The 24,500-nt window shown below is 45.0% G+C and overlaps 1 protein-coding gene across 6 annotated transcripts in view; it reads left to right on the forward strand.

Annotated features, from left to right (window-relative positions):
• FRMPD3 (FERM and PDZ domain containing 3) overlaps positions 1 to 24,500 on the forward strand; it is a 145,642-nt gene that overhangs the window by 113,770 nt on the left and 7,372 nt on the right. For all 6 annotated transcript variants that reach the window (XM_070785392.1, XM_070785395.1, XM_070785393.1 and 3 more), the window contains 2 exons: positions 347 to 526; positions 11,267 to 11,411. In XM_070785392.1, coding sequence (XP_070641493.1) covers positions 347 to 526; positions 11,267 to 11,411 — 325 coding nt within the window. The remainder of the gene's footprint in view (positions 1 to 346; positions 527 to 11,266; positions 11,412 to 24,500) is intronic.

Consider the following 24,500-nt stretch of genomic DNA (forward strand, 5'->3'; position numbering starts at 1 on the left):
TGGGGTTTAGTAGGACAAGGGTACTTCAAAGGCACCAAAACAGACCTCACCTATTTGATGATTTTGCTAGAACTAGCCCTGTTGCTGCCCACTTCACTCTCCCTGCTACTGAGGCTAATGTGTCCATTTAGACCGATGATCCAGGGCCCTGTCCTGGGAACAGGGGCATCCCAGACCATTTTCCCTTCGAGGTTGTCTTCTTGCCCTGACCCTGAGCTCCAGATATTTCCAGATCTCCCAACAGAACCAGTCCAATGCCTGTTTTGTCTTTCCGCCTTCCACCTCCTCTTCCCCACTTCCTTTGCCCTTCTTTCTGTGAATGCTGTGCACCACGCTGGGGCCCCAGGATGAGAAGCAGTCAGCCACCACCCTCCTGGTGGGACCCCGACACGGCATCAGCCATGTTATTGACCTCAAAACCAACCTCACCACTGTGCTGTCCGAGTTCAGCAAGATCAGCAAGATCCAGCTGTTCCGGGAGAACCAGGGCGTGGCCCGGGTGGAGACCAGCATCATGGATGCCAAGGTAAGTCCAGCCTCGAGGGGTTCCTTCCCAGGAACAGGCCTGGGGAAGAGAGGAAGAAGTAAACTTGACAAATAGTTTTAGCCCATGAGGTGAGGTTCAGTGATTCTGAAGTGGTTCAGATCCTGGGCCTTTGGGGGCTTATCTTTCTTCCTCTTTTCAACCCTCTGGGACATGCTATCTTGACCTCATTTTTTTTTAACCACCTTTGCAATTTAAAAAAAATTTTGATTTATTTATTTATCAGCTGTACTGGATCTTCATTGCTGCACAGGCTTTTCTGCATGGGCTTTTCTCTAGTTGCGATGAGTGGGGGCTACTCTTCGTTTCGGTGCATGGGCTTCTCGTTGCCCCTCATTGTGGAACATGGGCTCTAGGGCACAGTAGTTGCAGCTTCTGGACTCAAGAGTACAGGCTCAGTTGTGGGATCTTCCAAGACCAGAGATTCAACCGGAGTCTTCTGCATTGGCAGGCAGGTTCTTTACCACTGAGCCACCAGGGAGGCCCTTGACCCCCTATTAAGGTCAGCCCATGCTAGGGAAGGCTAGAAAGTGTCTGATCTACCCGTGAGAGGTTTTTAGCAATGGGCACAGAGATTGGGGAACTTGGAATTACCCCTAGGCCATCTCTTCCCAATCCTTCTCATGTCACAGCACACATAGAATTTGATATTCACGTGGGGCATTGGGGTAAATGGACCAGCCCCTGGGACTCTGGCCTCCCCAGCCCCGCCGCCGCCCCCGGCTTCCCCCAAGGCTGAAGGGATGTGTGCACACCATTTGGGTGCCATAGGTGCACACACTTGGATTCATTGAGGAGGGGAGTGTCTGAGTGTGTGGACAGAACCAAGGGGTCCTGGGGGGACAGGGAGCAGGCAGAGCCTCGTCCCCATTTCACCTTCCAGAGTCAAGTTCTTCTAGGATCTTACAACCTTTCCCATAGATCAGCTCCTTCAGACTGGCAAGCAGCTGTCGCCTGTACAGAATCTGGCAGCCGTGATCAGCCGCCCCCTCTATGGCTCTCCTGTTTGAATACCCAGTGACCAGTGTGGATGGGGGGCAGGCCTGCCTGCCAGCTGGTGGAAGCTGTTAGAGGAGGTGCAAGTTTCCTTTCTTAATCTTAAAGGATTTCCCAGGGGGAGATATTGTTAGCAGATTAAGAGGTGGAATGTTTGCTGTTTCTAAAAGAGCAAATTATTTATTTTTGTCTTTGTGAAACCCAGGAAGCTTTAATATATTAATTTTTTCCACCTGTGATTCATAGGCTTTCCATTGGTTTAGGAACCTTCCTGGAGCCAGTATTTAATTGGCTTGTGGCCACTTCCTCAACCAATGATTGCTGGCCTCCTCAGATGTTGTTGGGTGAAAAGCAAAACAGACAGGGAAGTAGGGGAGGAAAGACAAGACATACAGGGAAGATATGACTTCCTGAGAAATTAAAAGGGTTTAAAACTGAGAAACGGGTTTCCAGCTGAGTCTCCTGTTTGGAGAGTGATTCTCAACATTGGCTACACAACAGAATTTCCTTTAGAGTTTTTTTTTTTTTTTTTTTTTAAATACAGATGACTGAACCCTGTTCCCAGAGTTTGTGATTTAATTGGTCAGGCTGCAGCCCGAGCATCAGGATTTCTTTCTTTTTCAGTTCCCTGGTGATTCGGTAGTACAGTCAAGTTTGAGAACCACTGACCTCTGCATCTGTGGTTCTGGGAGGAACCAGCCCCAGCAGAGTTGCTGGGTGTTGCCTGAGTGAGGAACCCTCCTCTCATTTCTAGGAGTGATCTGGCCACAGTTGTGGGCATGAATGCCACCCAGGAGGGGTCACACTCTTATTGGGGAGACTCACAAAGGCACATGACCTGCCTTAATCATACCACATCAGAACATGTATGGACCTCTGGAATCAGACGGACCAGGTTCAAATCTCAGCTCTGCCACTTCCTAGCTGTGTGGCCTTGAGAAAGTGTCTTAACCTCTCTGAACACTGATTTCTTCAACTGCAAAATGGAGTGCCTGTCTCCAAAGGTCGTCATTCAGGATTAAATGAGAAAATGAGGTAAAATGTCTTAGGACACTGTCTGACACAGAGTAAGTACTCAACAAATGCAACCTATTATTTTTGCCAATGCAAAACAGCACTGAGGAAAAGTTCATATGAAGTCAATTTTGTGGTTAAGTGTGGTGTGAAACCATTGGAGAAGGCAATGGCAACCCACTCCAGTGTTCTTGCCTGGAGAATCTCAGGGATGGGGGAGCCTGGTGGGCTGCCGTCTATGGGGTCACACAGAGTCGGACATGACTGAAGTGACTTAGCAGCAGCAGCAGCAGCAGTGGTGTGGAACCTGGAACAAAAGAAGAGGAAGGGGTTAATCAGAATTTGCTTCCCACAGGAGAGTGTTTGAAGCTGGATCTTGAAGTGATAGGCATGGATTAGCAAGGAGAAGTGGGATGTGTTCACAGACAGAGAGCAAGCACGGAAATAAGTAAGCCATATGTGCGGGTCGATAAGCATAGTTGCTTGGCTGGAGAGGAGAATAATGAGAAAAGAGATTGGAGAGAGATTGGGGGTGGGCAGAACGAGCTGGTGAAAAGTTTCAAAGGCCAGTCCGAGGAATTGAGATTCAATGTGTTAGAATACTAGGAATCCACTGTAGGCCCTTGAAGAGAGGAATGACAGGCCAAAAGCTGACTGGGACCAGTGTACCAGATGGATGTTTGCAAGGCTAATGTGAAGCCAGGGAGGCAGAGAGGGGAAAGTAGTGCAAGTACAAGGGTGAAGTGACCAGGGCAGGGTCTGAACTGGAGGAATAGCTGTGATAATGGACAAGAGTGAGGGTGAAACATAGAATTACTACGAGTTTGCTTGCATATCCCCATACACATTCCTCTCTTCCACACACAATGCAGAGGTCTTATACCTAACCCTTGCTGCCTGCTGCCTGTATCCTGAATGCACTGAAGCACGGTGCCGTGCAGACGGCTCACAGACGGTCCACACTGTGGCTGGGTGAGGTGGTGAGACACTACATCGCAGGGTAAACAGGACATCTTGTTGGTGCATGGAGGGGGGTATGAGAAGGTTATGCTTTGCTGAGTGAAAAGCAGCAAATCATTAGGTAGATGATACAACCATCAAGTGGTAGATAGATCAGATTGGCTCTACTTAAAGGTGCTGATAAAATGCATATGAGAAACTATGGGAGAATTCTAATTTATATTAAAATGTTTCTACTTTGTCAAAAGGTTTATCATGTGTGGTAAGCAGAATCATACACCTCCCCTAAAATTCCCATGCCCTAAGCCCAAGATCCTGTGAATACACTATGTTATATGGCAAGGGGAATTGTGGTTGTAGATGGAATTAAGATTGCTAGTCAGCTGACTTTAAAATAAATAGATTAGCCTGGATTATCCAGGTGGGCCCAGTGTCAACATAAGGGTCCTTGTAAGTGGAAGAGGGAGACAGAAGAGAAGGTCAGAGTGGTGTGATGTGAGAAGGAATCAGCCCAACCTTGCTGGCCTTGAAGATGGAAGAAGGGACCATAAAACAAGGAATGTGGACAGCCTCTAGAAGCCAGAAAAGGCAAGGAAACCTGTTCTCCTCTAAAGCCTCCAGAAGGGACGCAGGCCTGCCTACCCTTGATTTTAGCCTATGAGACTTGTGTCAAACTTCTGATATCCAGAACTGTAAGAGAACACACATGTACTGTTTAAATCACTAAGTTTAATTTGTTACAGAAGCAACAGGAAACTAAGATTCCTTCAAATAGGAAGCTCTCATTCACTCCGTTAAAGTGTCATTTCTTTGATAAATGTTTCATCTGCAACCCAACTTCTGTTAACATAAAATCTGATGCATCTGTGTTCAGAGATGTCTGACATGAGCATCTCTATTTACAAGTCAGTGCCCTATGAAATGGACAGGGAAGTGTCCCTTTCTTGGGTAAACTGGCAGAATTGGTGATATACTGGTAGGAGGAAAAGAGGAAGGGTGGGGACAAAATGATCCAGGTTTCATTAGGCAGTCATTTACTGTGAATTTACTGTTGCTTGGAAGGACACTAAACCCAATGGGAGATACAAAGATGAAAAAAAAAAAATGGCTCCTAGCCCTCAAGAAGCTTACTGTCTTGTAGGAGAGAAAGAAGTACACCCTTATATGCATACCAAAGAAGGTACCTTAGAAGAGGTAGCAAGATCATGTTAGAGTATGTGCATGCATGCTCAGTCACATCCAACTTTTTGTGACCCCATGGACTGTAGCTCACCAGGCTCCTCTGTCCATGGGATTTCCCAGGCAAGAACACTGGGGTGGGTTACCATTTCCTCCTCGATGCAGAGACTGAAACTGTGTCTCTTGAGTCTCCTGCATTGGCTGCCAGGTTCTTAACATGGGAAGACCATGTTAGAATACAGAGGAGTGTGAAATTAATTCTGGCTGGGGGATTAAGGAAGCTTCCAGCAGGCACTTTATATTAGCAGGATCTGTGGTTACCAAGCAGTGCCTCTTCCATATATGTGCACAAGGAGGAGGATTTGGGAAGACAGTCTGGGAAGCTCTGCACTGGAGGGTGACTTCCTGGGCTCAGTAGGAGTCTCTCTGTAGGGCCAGTGTCGTGCTGGACCCAACTCACACAGGCACATAAGAGCTGATTGGGCATATGTATCTCTCCCAACTCTGCATTCAGTGAGGTCATATTGATAACTGGAAAGCAGCCATGGTGGGAGTATGTATGCCAGGGAAGTTAGCAAACGCTACAAATCAGAACTTTGGAGAACTGGTTGTTAAATGTTTACCAGCACACCACTGCATGAGGTACACTGAGGAAAGACTCTTTGAACTTCCTGAACAAGGAACATGAAGTTACAAACCAGAATTGGCCATTTCCCCCTAGATGTGCTATTCTGGTTTGGGAATATTCTGGAAGGGCCTTAATAACTGAGACTGTTCACTTAAGGCAGTCAGCTCTGACTGCACATTTGATTCACGTATGGAGATTTAAAAACCACTGGCTGCCCAGGCCCTTCTTTTCAAACCATTTAAAAACCAGAATTTCTGGGGATGAGGTCAGGAGTAGATAAGTTTTTAAAGCTTCCCAGGTGATTCTAATGTGCATCTGGCCTGAGAACCACTGCCTTAAAGTGATATTCTGCCTTGCCCCCGAATTGGCCGACTATTACAATTAGCCTTTCCTGGTGCTGTGGAGGCAAGAATGCAAAGGCACCAGTCCCCTGGGACTCAAGGACAACCATCTTGTTCCTTACTCCTCCAGGCCTCTAAATTTCCATTTTTTCCTGTTTTCAGGGATGCTAGTGTGAGCTGAGGCTCCCCCAAGGCCAGTCCCCTCCCTAGCTGGCATCCCCAAGTGCTGGGTGCCTTCAAACTCCCAGGGCACCCCAGGAAGGTGGTGCTAGAGCATGTCAGATGAATCCCTGCTGTACCTTCTCAGGGCTGGCCATGCCTCCAACTCCATTCTCCTCTTTTCCATTTGAAGATGGCTTGGGCCTATTTAAGGGCTTCCCCAGTGGCTCACACAGTGAAGAATCCACCTGCAATGTCAGAGACCTGGGTTCAATCCCTGGGTCAGGAAGATTCCCTGGAGAAGGGAATGGTAGCCCACGCCAGTATTCTTACCTGGAGAATCCCATGGACAGAGGAGCCTGGTAGGCTACATCCATGGGGTTGCAAAGAGCTGGACGCGACTGTCACTTTCACTTTTTCACTGGGCCTATTTAGTTACAGTTTTCACTCAGTTTACTTGCTCTGAGTGAGGTAAACATGAGGTAGTCTGCAAATATCTTTCTCCAGGAGACAGCAGTCTGGGACTGAGATGGCTCTGGGCCATTACCATACCCCATTACCACGGAAACCCATAAGGGGGAGAAAGAAATCATCACGCTAAAGTCCCAAAGGATCTCTTGTGGCCCAGTATGTCTCCTGTTCTCATGTTTGAGCCTTATTGCTCTAGTGGTTTCTGTCGGGACAAGCATTACATTAGGCGTCATGATCATTAAAATCCTATTTAAAATAAAATGTTGTTTTTGAAGGTTTCTAAGAAAACCTATCCAATCTCTCTGCTTGCCTGCCTCTGATTAGATTTTTTTTTTTTTACCCCTGATGGCAAAAACTGCCTCTGTTCCTTTCATGAGCTACATTTGGCCCCTGCTGGAGCCGATTGGGTTGTATGGCGATGCAGATGAGAGGCTGCTGATGTGCTTTGCTGAGCCAACTCAGGCTACGTTTGGCCCTCTCTGGGCATAAGATTTTGTTTCATACTGTTTTATTACTGACATTGGGCCATAGTGGGGGTAGGAGAGAAGAGGGGACATTGAAGGCAGACAGTTCAGTCAATCAGCCAGTTAGGCACTCAGCCTCTGATCTATCCATTGGCCAGCTAGCCAGCTAACCAGTCAAGATGTCAGGCTGTTAGGCATTCTGCCTGCCCTGCAGCCAGCTCATCAGCCAGTGCATCAGTGAGTCAGACTGCTTGCAGCCAGCTAGTCTGTCATCAGTCTGTCCATCAGTCAGTCAGCCTGTGCTTTGGTCCAGTGGTCTCTCGTTCTATTTGTCAGTCAGTGCCATTTCCACAAAGAACCTCTCTCCAGCTTCTGAACCCAAAGTAGTCACCCATGCACACATTCACACCCACCCACCCACCAGTCCAGTACATTCTATGTTCTGATCGGTCTCTCTACTTTCCCTTCATATTGGGTGGCACTAGTTGTAAAGAACCACTTGCCAAGGCAGGATACAGAGAGACAAGGGTTTAATCCCTGGCTCAGGAAGATCCCCTGGGGAAGGGAATGGCAACCCACTCCAGTATTCTTGCCTGGGGAATCCCATGCATAGAGGAGCCTGGCAGGCTACAGTCCATGGGGTCGGAAAGAGTCAGACACGACTGAAGTAACTTAGCATGCACACACACTTTCCCTTCGTAGTGCTTATCACACCTTGTAATCATATTCCTTTGTATGATTACTTCATTTATTTTTTTGGCTGCACTGAGAGGCTTGTGGGATCTTAGTTCCCCAACCAGGTATTGAACTGAGACCACCACAGTGAAAGTGCTGAGTCCTAGTCACTGAGGAAGTTCCCTTCATTTATATCTTATTTCCTGATGGATTATAAGCTCCATGAGGGCAGGACCTAATTGGCCCCACTCTAGGATGAACGGCTGCATCTCTCAGGGGGTCATGTGGTCCTTGAGCCGTTTAGCCAGTGTGTAGTGGCTTGCTAGGTGGACAGGGCATGGGAGCATTTCAGCCAGAGGGAACAGCATAGGTTAAGGTATGAGGGGGCAAAGACACAAGGCCTGTCTAGCACCTTGTAAATGATGTGGTGTTGCTGTAGCATATGGTGAAGGACAGTGATGAGAGGAGTCAGAGTTAGTGGAAGATGTGCTTGGAGCTGTAGGTTGGGTCACGAGAGGCTTTGTGTGATGTTGGAAGGCAGTAGATTTTAGGTGATGAGATATTAAAGATTTTAAGTGAGAGTTGTGTTTTAGACAGATGCTCAGGCCGCAGGATGGAGGTGAAGTGAGTAGAGACTGGAAGCAAAGAGGCTGGGACTTCCCTGGTAGTCCAGTAGTTAGGACTCTGTGCTTCTACTACAGGGGCATGGGTTTGCTCCCTGGTCAGGAACTGAGATCCCATATGCTGTGCAGCATGGCCAGAAAAAAAAAAAAAAAAAAAAAAGGCAGGCCAATCAGGAGGCTATCAAAGGTCCTCAGGTTAGTGTATCCTCACCTTTTCTTAATCATGAAAATATCACAATTTGTATGGCCCACTGGAATAAACAGATGAGGCAGTTTTGGCCAGAGGCTGAGGGGCTCAGGATCTCAGCACACTTGTGACCCATTTACATGTACCTTGAGAAGATTTGGTCTTAGAGGAAGATTATGAGGGTCCAGAATGAAGCAATGGCCATGATGTGTGTGAATGCTCCAGAGGCCAGCCTAGCTTGTAGTAATGGCAAGAGGCCTTAGTAATGGCAGTAGCAGCTATCTACACCCACTCTATGTATCCTTCTGCTGTTGGTGGCAGGGGGTGACGCAGAAAGGAAGGGGATCTTATTCTCCCCCTGCCTCACCACCCCATCCCATTCCCCTCTGCCTCTGCTTTGTTGTACACAAAGTTGACCATTCTGTGGTGATTGAGAAGCATGTGTTAACTGGAGGTACAAACATCTCCTCTACCCCTTCCAAACAATGATTCAAAGGTAGTGTCTCATCCCTGGTCCCTTTATCACTGGAGAATAGAGTCATTGCTCTTCTGGGTAAAGATGGTTCCTTTTTGTTTTTTTCCTGATGGTGTTGAATGAGTTCCACAGGAACATCACTAACTCACTGTCTGTGGGGCAGAATCCAAAATGCCTTACTGTGGCGTGCAGTATAATTAGATGAACAATAACTATTAAACAACTTAAGATAGGATTCGATCCAGCACAAGACTGTGTGATATAGACCCAGCACGGTACAAGCTCTGAGATAGGAAAAGAGTTCAAGAGGGGAATGGACTAGAAATAGTGACTTTGGGATCCCTAGCTCAAAAATGAAAGTTGATGCCTGAGGACTGAGCCTGAGACAAGAAGAGACCCAGAGAGAGAGAGAGAGACAAATGTGGTCAGAGCTTATAGAACTAGAGCACAGTGTCATCTCTCGGAAACAGAAGTCCAGAGAAGAATTTCCAAAGGACTATGAGATCACTGTTGACAAATGAAACAAGCTGAGAGGTGTGAATGTGAATACAGACTATTGTATTTAGTTGGAAAGTAGCTTTACTCATAGATTAGGTGGCAAACTATGAAGCAAACCTGACCCAGCAGCACTTGTTTCTAGAAATAGTTTTTGGAGAAGACCACCACACCCATTTGTTTAGCCTACAGATTATCTATGGCTTTTTTCACATTACAATAGCAGAGCTGTAACACAGCCTGTGTGGCCTACCAGGCCTAAAATATTTACTATCTAGCCCTTTGCAGAAAAAGTTTGCCAATCCCTGGTCTATATGAACTGAAAATATTCAATGCAAGCTATGTTTCAGGATCCTGAGAGATAGCAAAAAAACTGACTGCTGCAACTTTAGCTAAAAGCTGAGCTGGTTTGGATTCAGAATTGTTCCCAAGGTGAGGGTCCAGCCAAACAGGGCTCGTCAAGTTGGTGACCAAGTTCCATCAAGTGTTTGTGATGTGCCTTTTTACTGCTACTGCCCTGAAAGTAGAAGTGTTAGTCGCTCATTTGTGTCCGACTCTGTGACCCCATGGACTGTAGCCGACCAGGCTCCTCTGTCCGTGGGGTTTCTCCAGGCAACAATACTAGAATAGGTAGCCACTCCTTTCTGCAAGGGATCTTCCTGACCCAGGGATCGAACCCAGGTCTCCTGAATTGCAGGCAGATTCTTTACTGTCTGAGCTATCAAGAAATCCCCTAGTAGGGTCCTAATCACCCCTCACCTGTACTGTTGCAGTAGCTTCTTCACTAGTCAGAGGAGGCTCATTCCCTCCTCTTAATTCCTTTTGCTCTTAATGCTTGGTCCAGAAACACTCAAAAGACAAGATGATGCATGACCCCATGGCTTCCTCTTTAGCTAGTCTTCAGTGGTCTTTACCTGGAGGCCACTTCCCTATGGCAGGGAAAATACTCTCATGGCTGGCTTCAGTCTGACCCAAATTTATTTTCAAGCCACACTTGAAGAATACAGATATTGGGAAGGTTTCTGGAAAAGGTGTAGGTGTTTTTTGGGGTTGGGGGGTTTTTTTGTGTTTTTGTGTGTGTGTGGTGTTTTTTTTTTGTTGGTATATCATTGCCAGGTCTTTGAAGTAGTCAGCTAGCTAACCCCAAGATTAATTTGACTGATTTAGGGTCAGGAACAGAAATCAACAGAGTATGCTAGTATTTTCCAGTGTGGGTTAAATAAAACAACCCCCCCCCCAAAAAAAAGCAGCCCTGCTACTATGAGATGTTCTATAAAAATAGATTTTTTTGATCAAATAATTGGAAAAAGTTGCAGTATTAAAGCCCTCCTCTTGAAGTTTCACAGCGCACATTAAAGGATCTGAGAATTCCCATAAGTATAATTGTGTGCATAGCTTTGTTTAACTCATTGTTTCACATACATATTTGACCAAGAAACTCTTTTAAGTGGCACCGATTAACACTGTGAGGGCACTTAGGGAAATAGAGGGAAATGCGGGGAACAGCATGCAGGTCTGAGCAGGACTACAGACCAGAAAGACTTTGTGGCCCAGAAGACACAGGGAGGACTGGATTGCTCAGAGTGTCCATGTCCGGGGAGCTCTCCTGGGTATCATAGCAGGTTATAGAGTTGAGTAAGAGATAGTTCATGCATTTGAGGAACTTCCTGTCAAGGATCTTCCCCAACCTAGCCTAGACTCCCAGGTTTAGCCTTGTTCTCTCAGCAGGCTTGCCCATCTGCCGAGCCTCAGTAAACCCAAACAGCCACACAGCAGTCATGTGATGTTATATAATTTTAGTCTGTTTCAGTAAAAGTGGTTCATTAAATGTGTAATTAAAGGTTGATTTAGTTTTGATACCTGGGGAAGAGTTGACTATAAATAAATTCTCAAATCAGAAGAAATTATCTGTCAGCCTAGGTGCCTTAATGTGGGATTCAGAAAGGATGTTCTCGTTAACTATTCAAGTCATCTTGTCTTTGCTGTTGTTCTCCTGGACATGTACCTGTTCCCCTCCCTCCTGCCTCCTCACGTTTTCTCCTGTCTCTCCCCCAGCCTCTGGTGCTGTTGATGGAGTGGCCCGAAGCCACCAACTTTGCCTGCCTGATTGCGGGGTACTGCCGCCTCCTGCTGGATTCCAAGAAGATGGTCTTCTCCAGGCCCGCCAGCCAGCCTCTACCACCTCCAATGATCAAGGCAGGTAGGGCTCAGCCTGAGTTTTCAGTGTCTCAGAGGCCCTTTGGACCCTGCAGACATGGAGGAAGGCTCACCCCTTTCTTCCAGCTCCTGGTTTACCAGGAGTCCCTGATACACCATTGCGTCTCCCCTGGCCCAAGCCAGTGGAAAAGACAGCTGGCCTTCATATGGGCCTGTCCCACAAAGGATGCCGGTGACAATACTTTGTGTCTGAGTTGGTCAACAAGCATAACATAAAAATAGCAAACGAGCAATGCATAGAACCAATTGGAGAATCACATGGGATCTAAGGCAAAGCTTTAGAGGTACAGTGATCTAGGAGAGATGCACAGATGTCCTGGCGCAGTTGAAAATGAAGCTAAAACCTTTCTTTTGTTCATCAGAGTGGGCACTGACGGAGCTGCCTGGAGTAAGAGGCCATGGAAGGCGGGGGTAGGAAGGGCTATGCAAGCCCAGCAAGAGGCTCAGAGATAGGAGGGAATGATCACTAGGATCAGATAGAGTCAAGGGCTGCCCCCCAACAGAAGGCTTCCCAGTGAGGCAACTCAGTGTATCACCCAGAGCTGTGCTGGTGATGCGACACATAGGGGCCTTAGGACAGATCAGCCCAGTCCAGATACTGCTGTCCTGAACCACAGTAGGAGGAGAGGGAGGAGACCCAAAGAACAGACATTCCATGTATTACACCCGAGGCTTGCCTTGTCCCAGCACCCAAACATCGTGGGCGGAAGTTGAGACTGACTGCCCAGGAGTCGCCTTCCTCACATGCTGATGACTCCATCCGCTTGCCTTGCTGCTTGTCTCTTCTCTTTAAGGCTGTCTTGGTTTGCAGTATGGTTACCTGTGATGTAGAGTGAGGAGTAGAAACACACTTTCAGGGGATGAACCAGCAGCCTGTGGGCTGTGTACACTCACACCCACCCTCTCACTTCATGATCTCTTCACGAACGTGGTGACAAGCCTGTGTTTACATCTCATCGCATTGTTCACAGGAATTATTATTATTTTATTTGGCTGTGCCAGGTTTTAGCTGCAGCATGTGGGATATTCCATCTTTGTGTGGCATGCAGGATCTTTTTTTTTTTTTTAAGTTGTGGCATGTGAAATCTTAGTTATGGCATGTGAGATCTAGTCCCCTGACCAGGGATCAAACCCAGGCTCCCTTTCATTGGGAGCTCGGAGTCTTAGCCACTGGACCACTGGGGAAGCCCCTGACCAAAGGAATTAGAAGGCAATCCACCAAACACAGATGTAGGAAAGGATCAGTGGCCTTAAGGCACATGAAGGAGGTTCTACGTAGAGAAGCATAGGAAGTGACTTAGAATAGAAGGAGCCAAGGGGCTGAGCTGCCATCTGCACTATCAAACCTCTGATGGTCAAAGGATGCCAAGGCCAGCATTAACCTTGTCAGTGTCACCTGTGGTCTTCCTCTCTGTCATCACATCCAGTGATACCTCTTACTGAACAGCACCAAGAGGGAGACATGGAAAAGGAAAGCCAGAAAGAAAAGCCTGGAACCCAGCTGAGGACCAGGTGTGGAAATGACAGTTGTTTAAAGGGATCCACTTTCACAAGACCCTGGGAGTGACTCTGCCAGTCCCACCCGGCCTGACAAAGTGTTTCTGTCATCCCACCCTAGCCAATGCTGTCCTTAAATACTCTCCTTGCTGTGGGGACAATGGCACCAAGTAAGCAGCACAGTCTTCTGTGTCCTGGCAGTTCCACTGAGCACATTGTATGTTGCAACCCTGCTGCTATTCCAAAGGCAAATCCATTTCTCATGGAGGTGTTGCAGCCTGCAAAGAGGTTTCCAAAAAACTGGATGTGGGTTTTGGTCCTTCCTGATTCCTGAGAGCCCCCTTGGGCCTGCAGAGTGATGGGGGCTCAGGCTGTCTCTACCACAGGGCCTCACTTGTCCATGTGGGAGCCACACAGACCACAGTGGTGTCCCTGCTGTTTGCAGTGCTTCACCTCCCCAAGGCCTTGAGTCCACAGCAGGGCCTAGTTGTGTGGCCTTTGGGACTGTCAGATGCTGGGTTCAACAACAGCCACCCAGTGTTCTCAGCCAGTGGCACAGGGCAAGCCTCCCGGCTCTGCCTGTCAGGGGCTGGTGTGCACTTCTTCTCCCTTGGCCCCAAGGACAGGCTAGAAAGACAGCAATGGGTACCACTGAGGAGCCCTCTGCCCAGATTACAGTGAGGGGCCATCAGTCCCTGGTACAAAGCTGAGATGGCTTTCCTCTGTTGGCCCGCACTTTCATTTCAGAACACAAGGCCCAGTGCTGTGTTACTTAGCCAAGGCCTATAGGGAAAAGGAATCCTGCCAACTTCAGTTGGGCTTTACCTTCAGGAACCAAAGCTCCAGACCACTCAGGGCCTGGTATCCCTGGCCTGCTCTCTATTCTTGTCCCTCGGCAGTTACTGGCTGCCAGCTAGCTCGACTCAGTTCTCAGCTGGCTGGGCCAAAAGGATGCTGTTAAACCCACAAGTAGAAAAGAGAAAGCACCTCCTCTCCTCTGAGACTGAATGAAAAAGGAAAATGGGGATGTGGGAAGGAAGGGATTACCTCTTGGGTTTTATCAGTAGTTTCCCCACAGGAGGTATTTCATTTATTCACTCAACAACTCTTTCTCTAGTATTCACTATGTGCCAGGCAGTGCGGATAGAGCCAGGAGTAACAGACATGGTCTTTGTCCTCGCCAAGCTTACAGTCCAGCGGGGGAATACGGACAGATGATGAAATGGATAATGTCAGTGCAGTAAGTGCCTTTGCATTTATTTAGGGGAAATTCAGCTGACACAACAGAACAATACCTGGGCTTGAGAAAGACTCAGACAAATGCCTGTTCTCCAGCTGTGGGAAATCCAGAGGCAGCTACCTTCTCTCTCCAGCCTTGAATTCCCTTGTATCCTGGGGAAATCCATGAAAGTAAGGTTTGGGGGCCCCAACTGGGATGACAGTTGGAGGAACTCACTCTACATTTTCTCTCACGGTTATAAGGCAGTTTGGTCTAGTGAATCAAGTATTATGCTTAATGGCTACTACATAGCCCATGCATGGCTTACTGATTTTCATGAAGTTAAAACTCCATGACATGCACAGAGTGCTAAAGCTGGATTGAACATAACAGGCTTTTTTAATGATGAGTCAGAAAGAACATGAACTTATTCCAAAGCCTCTAGGTCATTATTATAACCAGTAATGATTACTGGACTGTAGAATATAGCAAGGCCAAGTAATAGGAGGCTAGCTAAGTCAACATCCTGCTGTATGTGTGTGTGTGTGTATGTGTGTGAGATATACTTGAGCATATATAGGTAAAGAACCCGCCTGCCAATGCAGGAGACGCAAGAGATGCGGGTTTGATCCCTGGGCCAGGAAGATCCCCTGGAGGAGGAAATAGCAATCTGTTCCAGTATGCTTTCCTGGAAAAGTCCATGGACAGATGAGCCTGGCAGGCTACAGTCTGTGGGGTTGCAAAGGGTTGGACACAACTGAGCACACGCACACACACACACACACACACACACACACACACATATACTTATATAGTGATCTAGTTGGACCACCAGGCTTCCCTGGTGGCTCAGACGGTAAACAAACCACCACCAATGCGGGAGACCTCAGTTCAATCACTGAGTTGGGAAGATCCCCTGGAGGAGGGCATGGCAATTCACTCCAGCATTCTTGCCTGGAGAATCCCCATGGACAGAGAAGCCTGGGGGGCTACAGCCCATGGGGTCACAAAGAGTCAGACACAACTGAGCAACTAAGCACAGCACAGTTGAATCACTATCCTATTTCTTTGCAAGCATTTAAGTTACCCTTGAGAGTAACTGAGTACAGAGGGCTAGACTAGGGCATCCCTCTTGGGGAAAGCTGATGAGCAATTTACAGCAGATTCAGTCTGAGAGGCATGCTGTCCCAGCCGTCAGCATATCATAGCTGACTTTACTGGCATCTGTAACCTTCTGTCCTCAGATGTGGGCTTTTGCAGGCACACTGTCTCTGCCACACAGCCCCATGCTGCTCCTTGGATCTGCACATCACAGCACCAAGTGGCAGGCTGTGTTTCATCTGGCCTTGACAACCTGGTGCTGGGAGATGTTTCCATCTTGCAGGGAGGGAAGCCACCTTTGGACATCAGGACCTTGGCTGAGAGAAGTCACCACCTGCTTAGTGCACATGCCTCTGGGACCCACCTATGATGGCAGCTTGTTGCCAGGCTGGCTATGCTGATTATTCATCTGCCTCAAAGGGAGTTAGCACCTGGTACATGGCTGAGCCCTGTGAACAGTGCCTGTGGGTAGAGACCTCCTGAACTGCTAGTTCGTGCTCCTGGCTTGGTGCTCCCCTAGAGCACTTCTTACCTAAAGCACAGAGGTCATTACATACCATTCTCCCGCTGACCTAGAGTTCCCTAGAGTCAGCCACTGTGATCTAAATTAAACCCACTCAATGTGGTTACATTGACTATATGTTTAGAGAGGCAGCATGTGTGTGTGTGTGCTCAGTCGTGTCCAACTCTTTTCAACACCATGGACTGTAGCCCACCAGGCTCCTCTGTCCAGGGAATTCTCCAGGCAAGAATACTGGAGTGGGTTGCCATGCCCTTCTCCAGAGGATCTTCCCAACTCAGGGATCGAACTCATGTCTCCTGCATTGGCAGGCAGATTTTTTTAACCACTGAGCCACCAGGGAAGCTCTTAAATTGGCCTATTTGACCATAAAAAAGGGATTTTTTTCTGGACTCTCAGTTCTATTCCATATGACCTATAATGTCTAAACTTATGCCAGTACCACAGTTTGAATTACCATTGCTTCGTAGTGAGTTTTAAAATCAGGACATATGAGTCCTCCTACTTTGATCTTTTTAAGATTGTTTCAGTTATTCTGGATCTCGTGATTCCATGTGAATTTTTGAATTAGCTTGTCAGTTTCTACTTAGCTTGTAATTTCTACTTGTGGCTCAGCTGGTAAAGAATCCACCTGCAATGCAAGAGACCTGAGTTCTATCCCTGGGTTGGGAAGATCCCCTGGAGACAGGAACAGCAATCCACTCCAGTATTCTTGTCTGGAGAATTCCATGGAGTATAGTCCATGGGGTTGCAAAGAGTTGGATGTGACTGAGTGACTTTCACTTCACTTCTATAAAGTCAGCTGGAATTCTGATAGGGACTGTGTTGAATCTATAGATCAATTTGGGAAGTATTGCTATCTTAGCAATATTAAGTCTTTCAGTCCATGAACACATAGTATCTTTCCATTTATTTAAATCTTCTTCAATTTCTTTCATAAATGTTTTGTAGTTTCCAGTAGTTTCCAGTTTCTTTTATTAAATTTATACCTAAGTATATTATTTTTATGCTATTGTAAATAGAATTGTTTCCTAATTTTATTATCAGATTATTTATTGCTACTGCATAAACATACAATTGATTTTTATATATTAAGTTTTTATACTGTAACCTTGCTGATATTGGGCTTTTTTTTGTTTTTCTGGCTGCACAGTGTGGCATGCAGGATCTTAGTTCCCCAGCCAGGGATGGAACCTGTGCCCCCTGCAGTGGAAGCACAGCCTTAACCACTGGACTGCCAGGGATGTCTTGCTGAGATTGTTTATTAGTTCTAATATTTTATTAGTGGATTCTTTGGGATTTTCTATATATAAGATCTACAAATAGAAATAGTTTTACTTCTTTCTTTCCAATCTGGATGACTGTATTTCATTTTAATAATTGTCCTAGCAAGAAATCCAAGTATGGTGTTGAATAGAAGTGGTGAAAGTAGAAATCCTGGACTTTTTCCTTATTTTAGGGGGAAGCTTTCAGTCTTTCACCATCAAGTATGAAATTAACTTAGGTTTCTCACAGTTAACCTTTATCATGTTGAGGACATTTCCTTTTATTGCTATCTTGTTGAGTTTTATCATGAAAGATGTTGGACTTTGTCAAATGATTTTTTTGTGTCTGTTGAGATGATCATGTGGTTTTTGTCCTCTATTCTATTAACGTGGTATATTACATTAATTGATTTTCAGATGTTAAACCAATGCTGCATTCCTGCAATAAATCCCTCTTGGGCATGATGTGTAATTCTTGATATATGTTGCTGGATTCTGATTGCTAGTATTTTGTTGAGGACTATATTTTGTATCTATATTCATAAAGAATATTGGTCTGTAGTTCTCTTGTGTGATGTTTTTGTCTGCTTTAGTATCAAGGTAATATTGACAATCATAAAATGAGCTGAGAAGTATCTGTTCCTTATCATTTCTTGGAAGGGTTTGTGAAGAATACTATAAATTACTTCTTTGAGCACTTTATGAAATTCACCAGTGAAGTCATTTTGGGCTTGGACTGACTGACTGACTGACTTGATTAATTTGGGGAGAGTTAATTACTGATTCAATTTATCTTCTTGCTATTGGCCTATTTAGATTTTCTATCTTCTTAATTCAGTTCTGGTAATTGGTGTATTTCTAGGAATTTGTCCATTTTATCTTAGCTTATCTAATTTGTTGGCATAAGCTTATTCAAAATATTCACCTTATAAATGATTCTATTGATGGAGAGTGAGTAGTAATGTCCTTTCTTTCACTCCTGATTTTAATAATTTGAATTGTCTCTCTTTGAGCTTGGTCTGTACAGCTAAAAGTTTGTTGGTATTATCAATCTTTTCAAAAAACCAACTTTTAGATTCACTGATGTTTCTCTATTTTTCTGTCCTCTATACTGTTTCTTTGGCATAGTCAATAAAGCAGAAATAGATGTTTTTCTGGAACTCTCTTGCTTTTTCGATGATCCAGCAGATGTTGGCAATTTGATCTCTGGTTCCTCTGCCTTTTCTAAAACCAGCTTGAACATCTGGAAGTTTATGGTTCACGTATTGCTGAAGCCTGGCTTGGAGAATTTTAAGCATTACTTTACTACCGTGTGAGATGAGTACAATTGTGCAGTAGTCTGAACATTCTTTGGCATTGCCTTTCTTTGGGATTGGAATGAAAACTGACCTTTTCCAGTCCTGTGGCCACTGCTGAGTTTTCCAAATTTGCTGGCATATTGAGTGCAGCACTATCACAGCATCATCTTTCAGGATTTGAAACAGCTCAACTGGAATTCCATCACCTCCACTAGCTTTGTAGTGATGCTTCCTAAGGCCCATTTGACTTCACATTCCAGGATGTCTGGCTCTAGGTGAGTGATAACACCAACATGATTATCTGGGTCGTGAAGATCTTTTTTGTACAGTTCTTCTGTGTATTCTTGCCACCTCTTCTTAATATCTTCTGCTTCTGTTAGGTCCATACCAGTTCTGTCCTTTATTAAGCCCATCTTTGCATGAAATGTTCCCTTGGTATCTCTAATTTTCTTGAAGATATCTCTAGTCTTTCCCGTTCTATTGTTTTCTATTTCTTTGCATTGATCACTGAAGAAGGCTTTCTTATCTCTCCTTGCTATTCTTTGGAACTCTGCATTCAAATGGTTATATCTTTCCTTTTCCCCTTTACTTTTTGCTTCCCTTCTTTTCACAGCTATTTGTAAGGCCTCCCCAGACAGCCATTTTGCTTTTTTGCATTTCTTTTTCTTGGGGATGGTCTTGATTCCTGTCTCCTGTACAATGTCACAAACCTCCATTCATAGTTCATCAGGCACTCTGTCTATCAGATCTAGTCCCTTAAATCTATTTCTCACTTACACTGTATAGTCATAAGGGATTTGATTTAGGTCATACCTGAATGGTCTAGTGCTTTTCTCCACTTTCTTCAATTTCAGTCTGAATTTGGCAATAAGGAGTTCATGATCTGACCACAGTCAGCTCCCGGTCTTGTTTTTGCTGACTATATAGAGCTTCTCCATCTTTGGCTGCAAAGAATATAATCAGTCTGATTTCGGTGTCTACCATCTGGTGATGTCCATGTGTAGAGTCTTCTCTTGTGTTGTTAGAAGAGGGTGTTTGCTATGACCAGTGCTTTCTCTTGGCAGAACTCTATCAGCCTTTGCCCTGCTTCATTCTGTACTCCAAGGCCAAATTTGCCTGTTACTCCAGGTGTTTCTTGACTTCCTACTTTTGCATTCCAGTCCCCTATAATGAAAAGGACATCTTTTTTGGGTGTTAGTTCTAGAAGGTCTTGTAGGTCTTCATATAACTGTTCAACTTCAGCTTCTTCAGCGTTACTGGTCGGGGCATAGACTTAGATTACCGTGATATTGAATGGTTTGCCTTGGAAACAAGCATAGATCATTCTGTCATTTTTGAGATTGCATCCAAGTACTGCATTTCGGACTCTTTTGTTGACTATAATGGCTACTTCATTTCTTCTAAGGGATTCCTGCCCACAGTAGTAATTATAATGGTCATCTGAATTAAATTCACACATTCCAGTCCATTTTAGTTTGCCGATTCCTAGAATGTCTATGTTCACTCTTGTCATCTCCTGTTTGACCACTTCCAATTTGCCTTGATTCATGGACCTAACATTCCAGGTTCCTATGCAATATTGCTCTTTACAACATCGAACCTTGCTTCTATCACCAGTCCCATCCACAACTGGGTATTGTTTTTGCTTTGGCTCCATCCCTTCATTCTTTCTGGAGTTATTTCTCCACTGATCTCCAGTAGCATATTGAGCACCTACCGACCTGGGGAGTTCATCTTTCAGTTCATCTTTCAGTGTCCTATCTTTTTGCCTTTTCATAATGTTCATGGGGTTCTCAAGGCAAGAATACTGAAGTGGTTTGCCATTCCCTTCTCCAGTGGACCACATTCTGTCAGACCTCTCCACCATGAGCTGTCCATCTTGGGTGGCCCCACACAGCATGGCATAGTTTCACTGAGTTAGACAAGGCCATGGTCCATGTGATCAGATTGGCTAGTTGTCTGTGATTGTGCTTTCAGTCTGTCTGCCCTCTGATGCCCTCTGTCAGTGCCTACCTCTTACTTGGTTTTCTCTTACCTTGGATGTGGGGTATCTCTTCACGGCTGCTCCAGCAAAGCAGAGATCAAATTGCCAACATCTGCTGGATCATCGAAAAAGCAAGAGAGTTCCAGAAAAACATCTATTTCTGCTTTATTGACTATGCCAAAGCCTTTGACTGTGTGGATCACAATAAACTGTGGAAAATTCTGAAAGAGATGGGCATACAAGACCACCTGACCTGCCTCTTGAGAAACCTGTGTGCAGGTCAGGAAGCAACAGTTAGAACCGGACATGGAACAACAGACTGGTTCCAAATCGGAAAAGGAGTATGTCAAGGTTGTATATTGTCACCCTGCTTATTTAACTTCTATGCAGAGTACATCATGAGAAACGCTGGGCTGGAAGAAGCACAAGCTGGAATCAAGATTGCCGGGAGAAATATCAATAACCTGAGATATGCAGATGACACCACCCTTATGGCAGGAAGTGAAGAACTAAAGAGCCTCTTGATGAAAGTGAGAGAGGAGAGTGAAAAAGTTGGCTTAAAGCTCAACATTCAGAAAACTAAGATCATGGCATCCGGTCCCATCACTTCATGGCAAATAGATGGGGAAACAGTGGAAACAGTGGCTGACTTTATATTTCGGGGCTCCAAAATCCCTGCAGATGGTGATTGCAGCCATGAAGTTAAAAGACCCTCCTTGGAAGGAAAGTTATGACCAACCTAGACAGCATATGAAAAAGCAGAGACATTACTTTGCCAACAAAGGTCCATCTAGTTAAGGCTATGGTTTTTCCAGTGGTCATGTATGGATGTGAGAGTTGGACTATAAAGAAAGCTGAGCACCGAAGAATTGATGCTTTTGAACTTTGGTGTTGGAGAAGACTCTTGAGAATCCCTTGAACTGCAAGGAGATCCAACCAGTCCATCCTAAAGGAGATCAGTCCTGGGTGTTCATTGGAAGGACTGATATTGAAGCTGAAACTCCAGTACTTTGCCCACCTGATGCAAAGATCTGACTCATTGGAAAAGACCCTGATGCTGGGAAAGATTGAGGGCGGGAGAAGGGGACAACAGAGGATGAGAGGGTTGGATGGCATCACTGACTCAGTAGACATGAGTTTGGGTAAACTCTGGGAATTGGTGATGGACAGGGAGGCCTGGCATGCTGTGGTTCATGGAGTGGCAAAGAGTCGGACACAACTGAGCGACTGAACTGAATGGATTCTTCCCCAAACTCTCCTCGCATACAGGCTGTCATATAACTATATAAGCCTATGTTTTTAACCATTACCCTATAGTTCATCATAGTGGTCTAGATGCTGGGGGGGGGAAAAAAAAAACTTCCAAATGCCTTTCAAATTCCAGTTTGACGGGGGCAATGAATCAGTGTTACTTTTCACTAGAGCTTACAGCCAGCACAAAACTGTGATGATGTCACTTAACAATGGAGCCCCAAAATACATGAAGCAAAACCTGATTGAATTGAAAAGAGAAAAACACAATAAAACTGCGATAGCTGGAGAATTCAATACCCTACTTTCAATAATGGATAGAACAACTAGGCAGAAGATCAGTGAAGAAACAGAGGACCTGAACAGCACCATGAACCAATTAGACTTAACAGAAATCTATAGAATATGTCATTTAACAATAGCAGAATATACACTCTTCTTAAGTACACCTGGAACATTCTCCTGGACAGACCATATATTATTAGGTCATAAAATAAACCTCAACAAATTTAAAAGGAATGAAATCTTATAAAGTATGTTTTTTGAGCACAACAGAAATAGAAAAAAATAATAACAGAAAGAAACCTGGGAAATTCATATGTACATGGAAATTAAATAAAGCATTCATAAATAACCAATGGGTCAAAAAATAAATCACAAGGGAAATTGGAAAATACTTTGACATGGATGAAAATGAAGATACAATGCATGAAAACTTATGAGATCTAACTAATATAGGGCTTAGAGGGAAATTTATAAACACCTGGATTTAAAAAGAAAAAAAGACTTCATATCAGTAACCTGACCTTCCACCTTACAAAACTTGAAGAAGACAAAGTATGGGAATTCCTTGGCAATCCAGTGGTTAGGCCATGGGACTTTCACTGCTATGGCTCAGGTTTAATCCCTGGTGGGAAAACTAAGATCCTGTAAGCCACAAGGCATAGACAAAATAAACCCCAAACAAACAAAATCAGTGAACTAAACTCAAAACAAGCAGAAGGAAAGAAACAGTATCAGTTCAGTTCAGTTTAGTCACTCAGTCGTGTCCGACTCTTTGCAGCCCCACAAACTGCAGCATGCCACGCCACCCTGTCCATCACCAACTCCTGGAGTGCACACAAACCCATGTCCACTGAGTCGGTGATGCCATCCAACCCTCTCATCCTCTGTTGTCCCCTTCTCCTGCCCTCAATCTTTCCCAGCATCAGGATCTTTTCCAATGAGTCAGATCTTTGCATCAGGTGGGCAAAGTACTGGAGTTTCAGCTTCAATATCAGTCCTTCCAATGAACACCCAGGACTGATCTCCTTTAGGATGGACTGGTTGGATCTCCTTGCAGTTCAAGGGACTCTCAAGAGTCTTCTCCAACATCAAAGTCAAAAGCATCAATTCTTCGGTGCTCAGCTTTCTTTATAGTCCAACTCTCACATCCATACATGACCACTGGAAAAACCATAGCCTTAACTAGATGGACCTTTGTTGGCAAAGTAATGTCTCTGCTTTTTCATATGCTGTCTAGGTTGGTCATAACTTTCCTTCCAAGGAGGGTCTTTTAACTTCATGGCTGCAATCACCATCTGCAGGGATTTTGGAGCCCCGAAATATAAAGTCAGCCACTGTTTCCACTGTTTCCCCATCTATTTGCCATGAAGTGATGGGACCGGATGCCATGATCTTAGTTTTCTGAATGTTGAGCTTTAAGCCAACTTTTTCACTCTCCTCTCTCACTTTCATCAAGAGGCTCTTTAGTTCTTCACTTCCTGCCATAAGGGTGGTGTCATCTGCATATCTCAGGTTATTGATATTTCTCCCAGCAATCTTGATTCCAGCTTGTGCTTCTTCCAGCCCAGCGTTTCTCATGATGTACTCTGCATAGAAGTTAAATAAGCAGGGTGATAATATACAACCTTGACATACTCCTTTTCCGATTTGGAACCAGTCTGTTGTTCCATGTCCGGTTCTAACTGTTGCTTCCTGACCTGCACACAGGTTTCTCAAGAGGCAGGTCAGGTGGTCTTGTATGCCCATCTCTTTCAGAATTTTCCACAGTTTATTGTGATCCACACAGTCAAAGGCTTTGGCATAGTCAATAAAGCAGAAATAGATGTTTTTCTGGAACTCTCTTGCTTTTTCGATGATCCAGCAGATGTTGGCAATTTGATCTCTGGTTCCTCTGCCTTTTCTAAAACCAGCTTAAACATCTGGAAGTTCAAGGTTCATGTATTGCTGAAGCCTGGCTTGGAGAATTTTGAGCATTACTTTACTACCGTGTGAGATGAGTATACTTGTGCAGTAGTTTGAGCATTTGGCATTGCCTTTCTTTGGAATTAGAATGAAAACTGACCTTTTCCAGTCCTGTGGCCACTGCTGAGTTTTCCACATTTGCTGACATATTGAGTGTAGCATTTTCACAGCTTCATCTTTTAGAATTTGAAATAGCTCAACTGGAATTCCATCACCTCCACTAGCTCTGATACACGTATAAATATGCCTGAGTCCCTTTGCTGTCCAAGTGAAACTATCACAACACTGTTAACTGTCTATACTCCAACATAAAGTAAAAAGTTTAAGAAAAAAAAAATACATGGGCTTCGTCGTCTCTCAAACCTGGGCTCAAATACAGACTGCCAGGGAATTCCCAGCTGGTCCAATGGTTAAGGCTCTGAGCGTTCACTTCCAAGGTCGTGGGTTCAATCTCTGGTTGGGAAACTAAGACCCCAAAAGCTGTGTAGCATAACGCCCCCCCCCCAAAAAAAATCCAGACTGCCATTTACAATTCATGTGACCTTAGGTAAGTCACAAAATGAATGGATCAGTTTCTTTCTCTGTAAAATGGGGATAATGATAGCACCTACGTCATTGGGTTGTTGTGAGGATTAAATTGGATCAGGTATATAGCCTTAGCCTAAGATAGTGTTTGCCATCGGTCTGTCT

This window comes from Bos indicus, chromosome X, assembly GCF_029378745.1.
Source record: "Bos indicus isolate NIAB-ARS_2022 breed Sahiwal x Tharparkar chromosome X, NIAB-ARS_B.indTharparkar_mat_pri_1.0, whole genome shotgun sequence".
Classification (NCBI taxonomy): Eukaryota; Metazoa; Chordata; class Mammalia; order Artiodactyla; family Bovidae; genus Bos; species Bos indicus.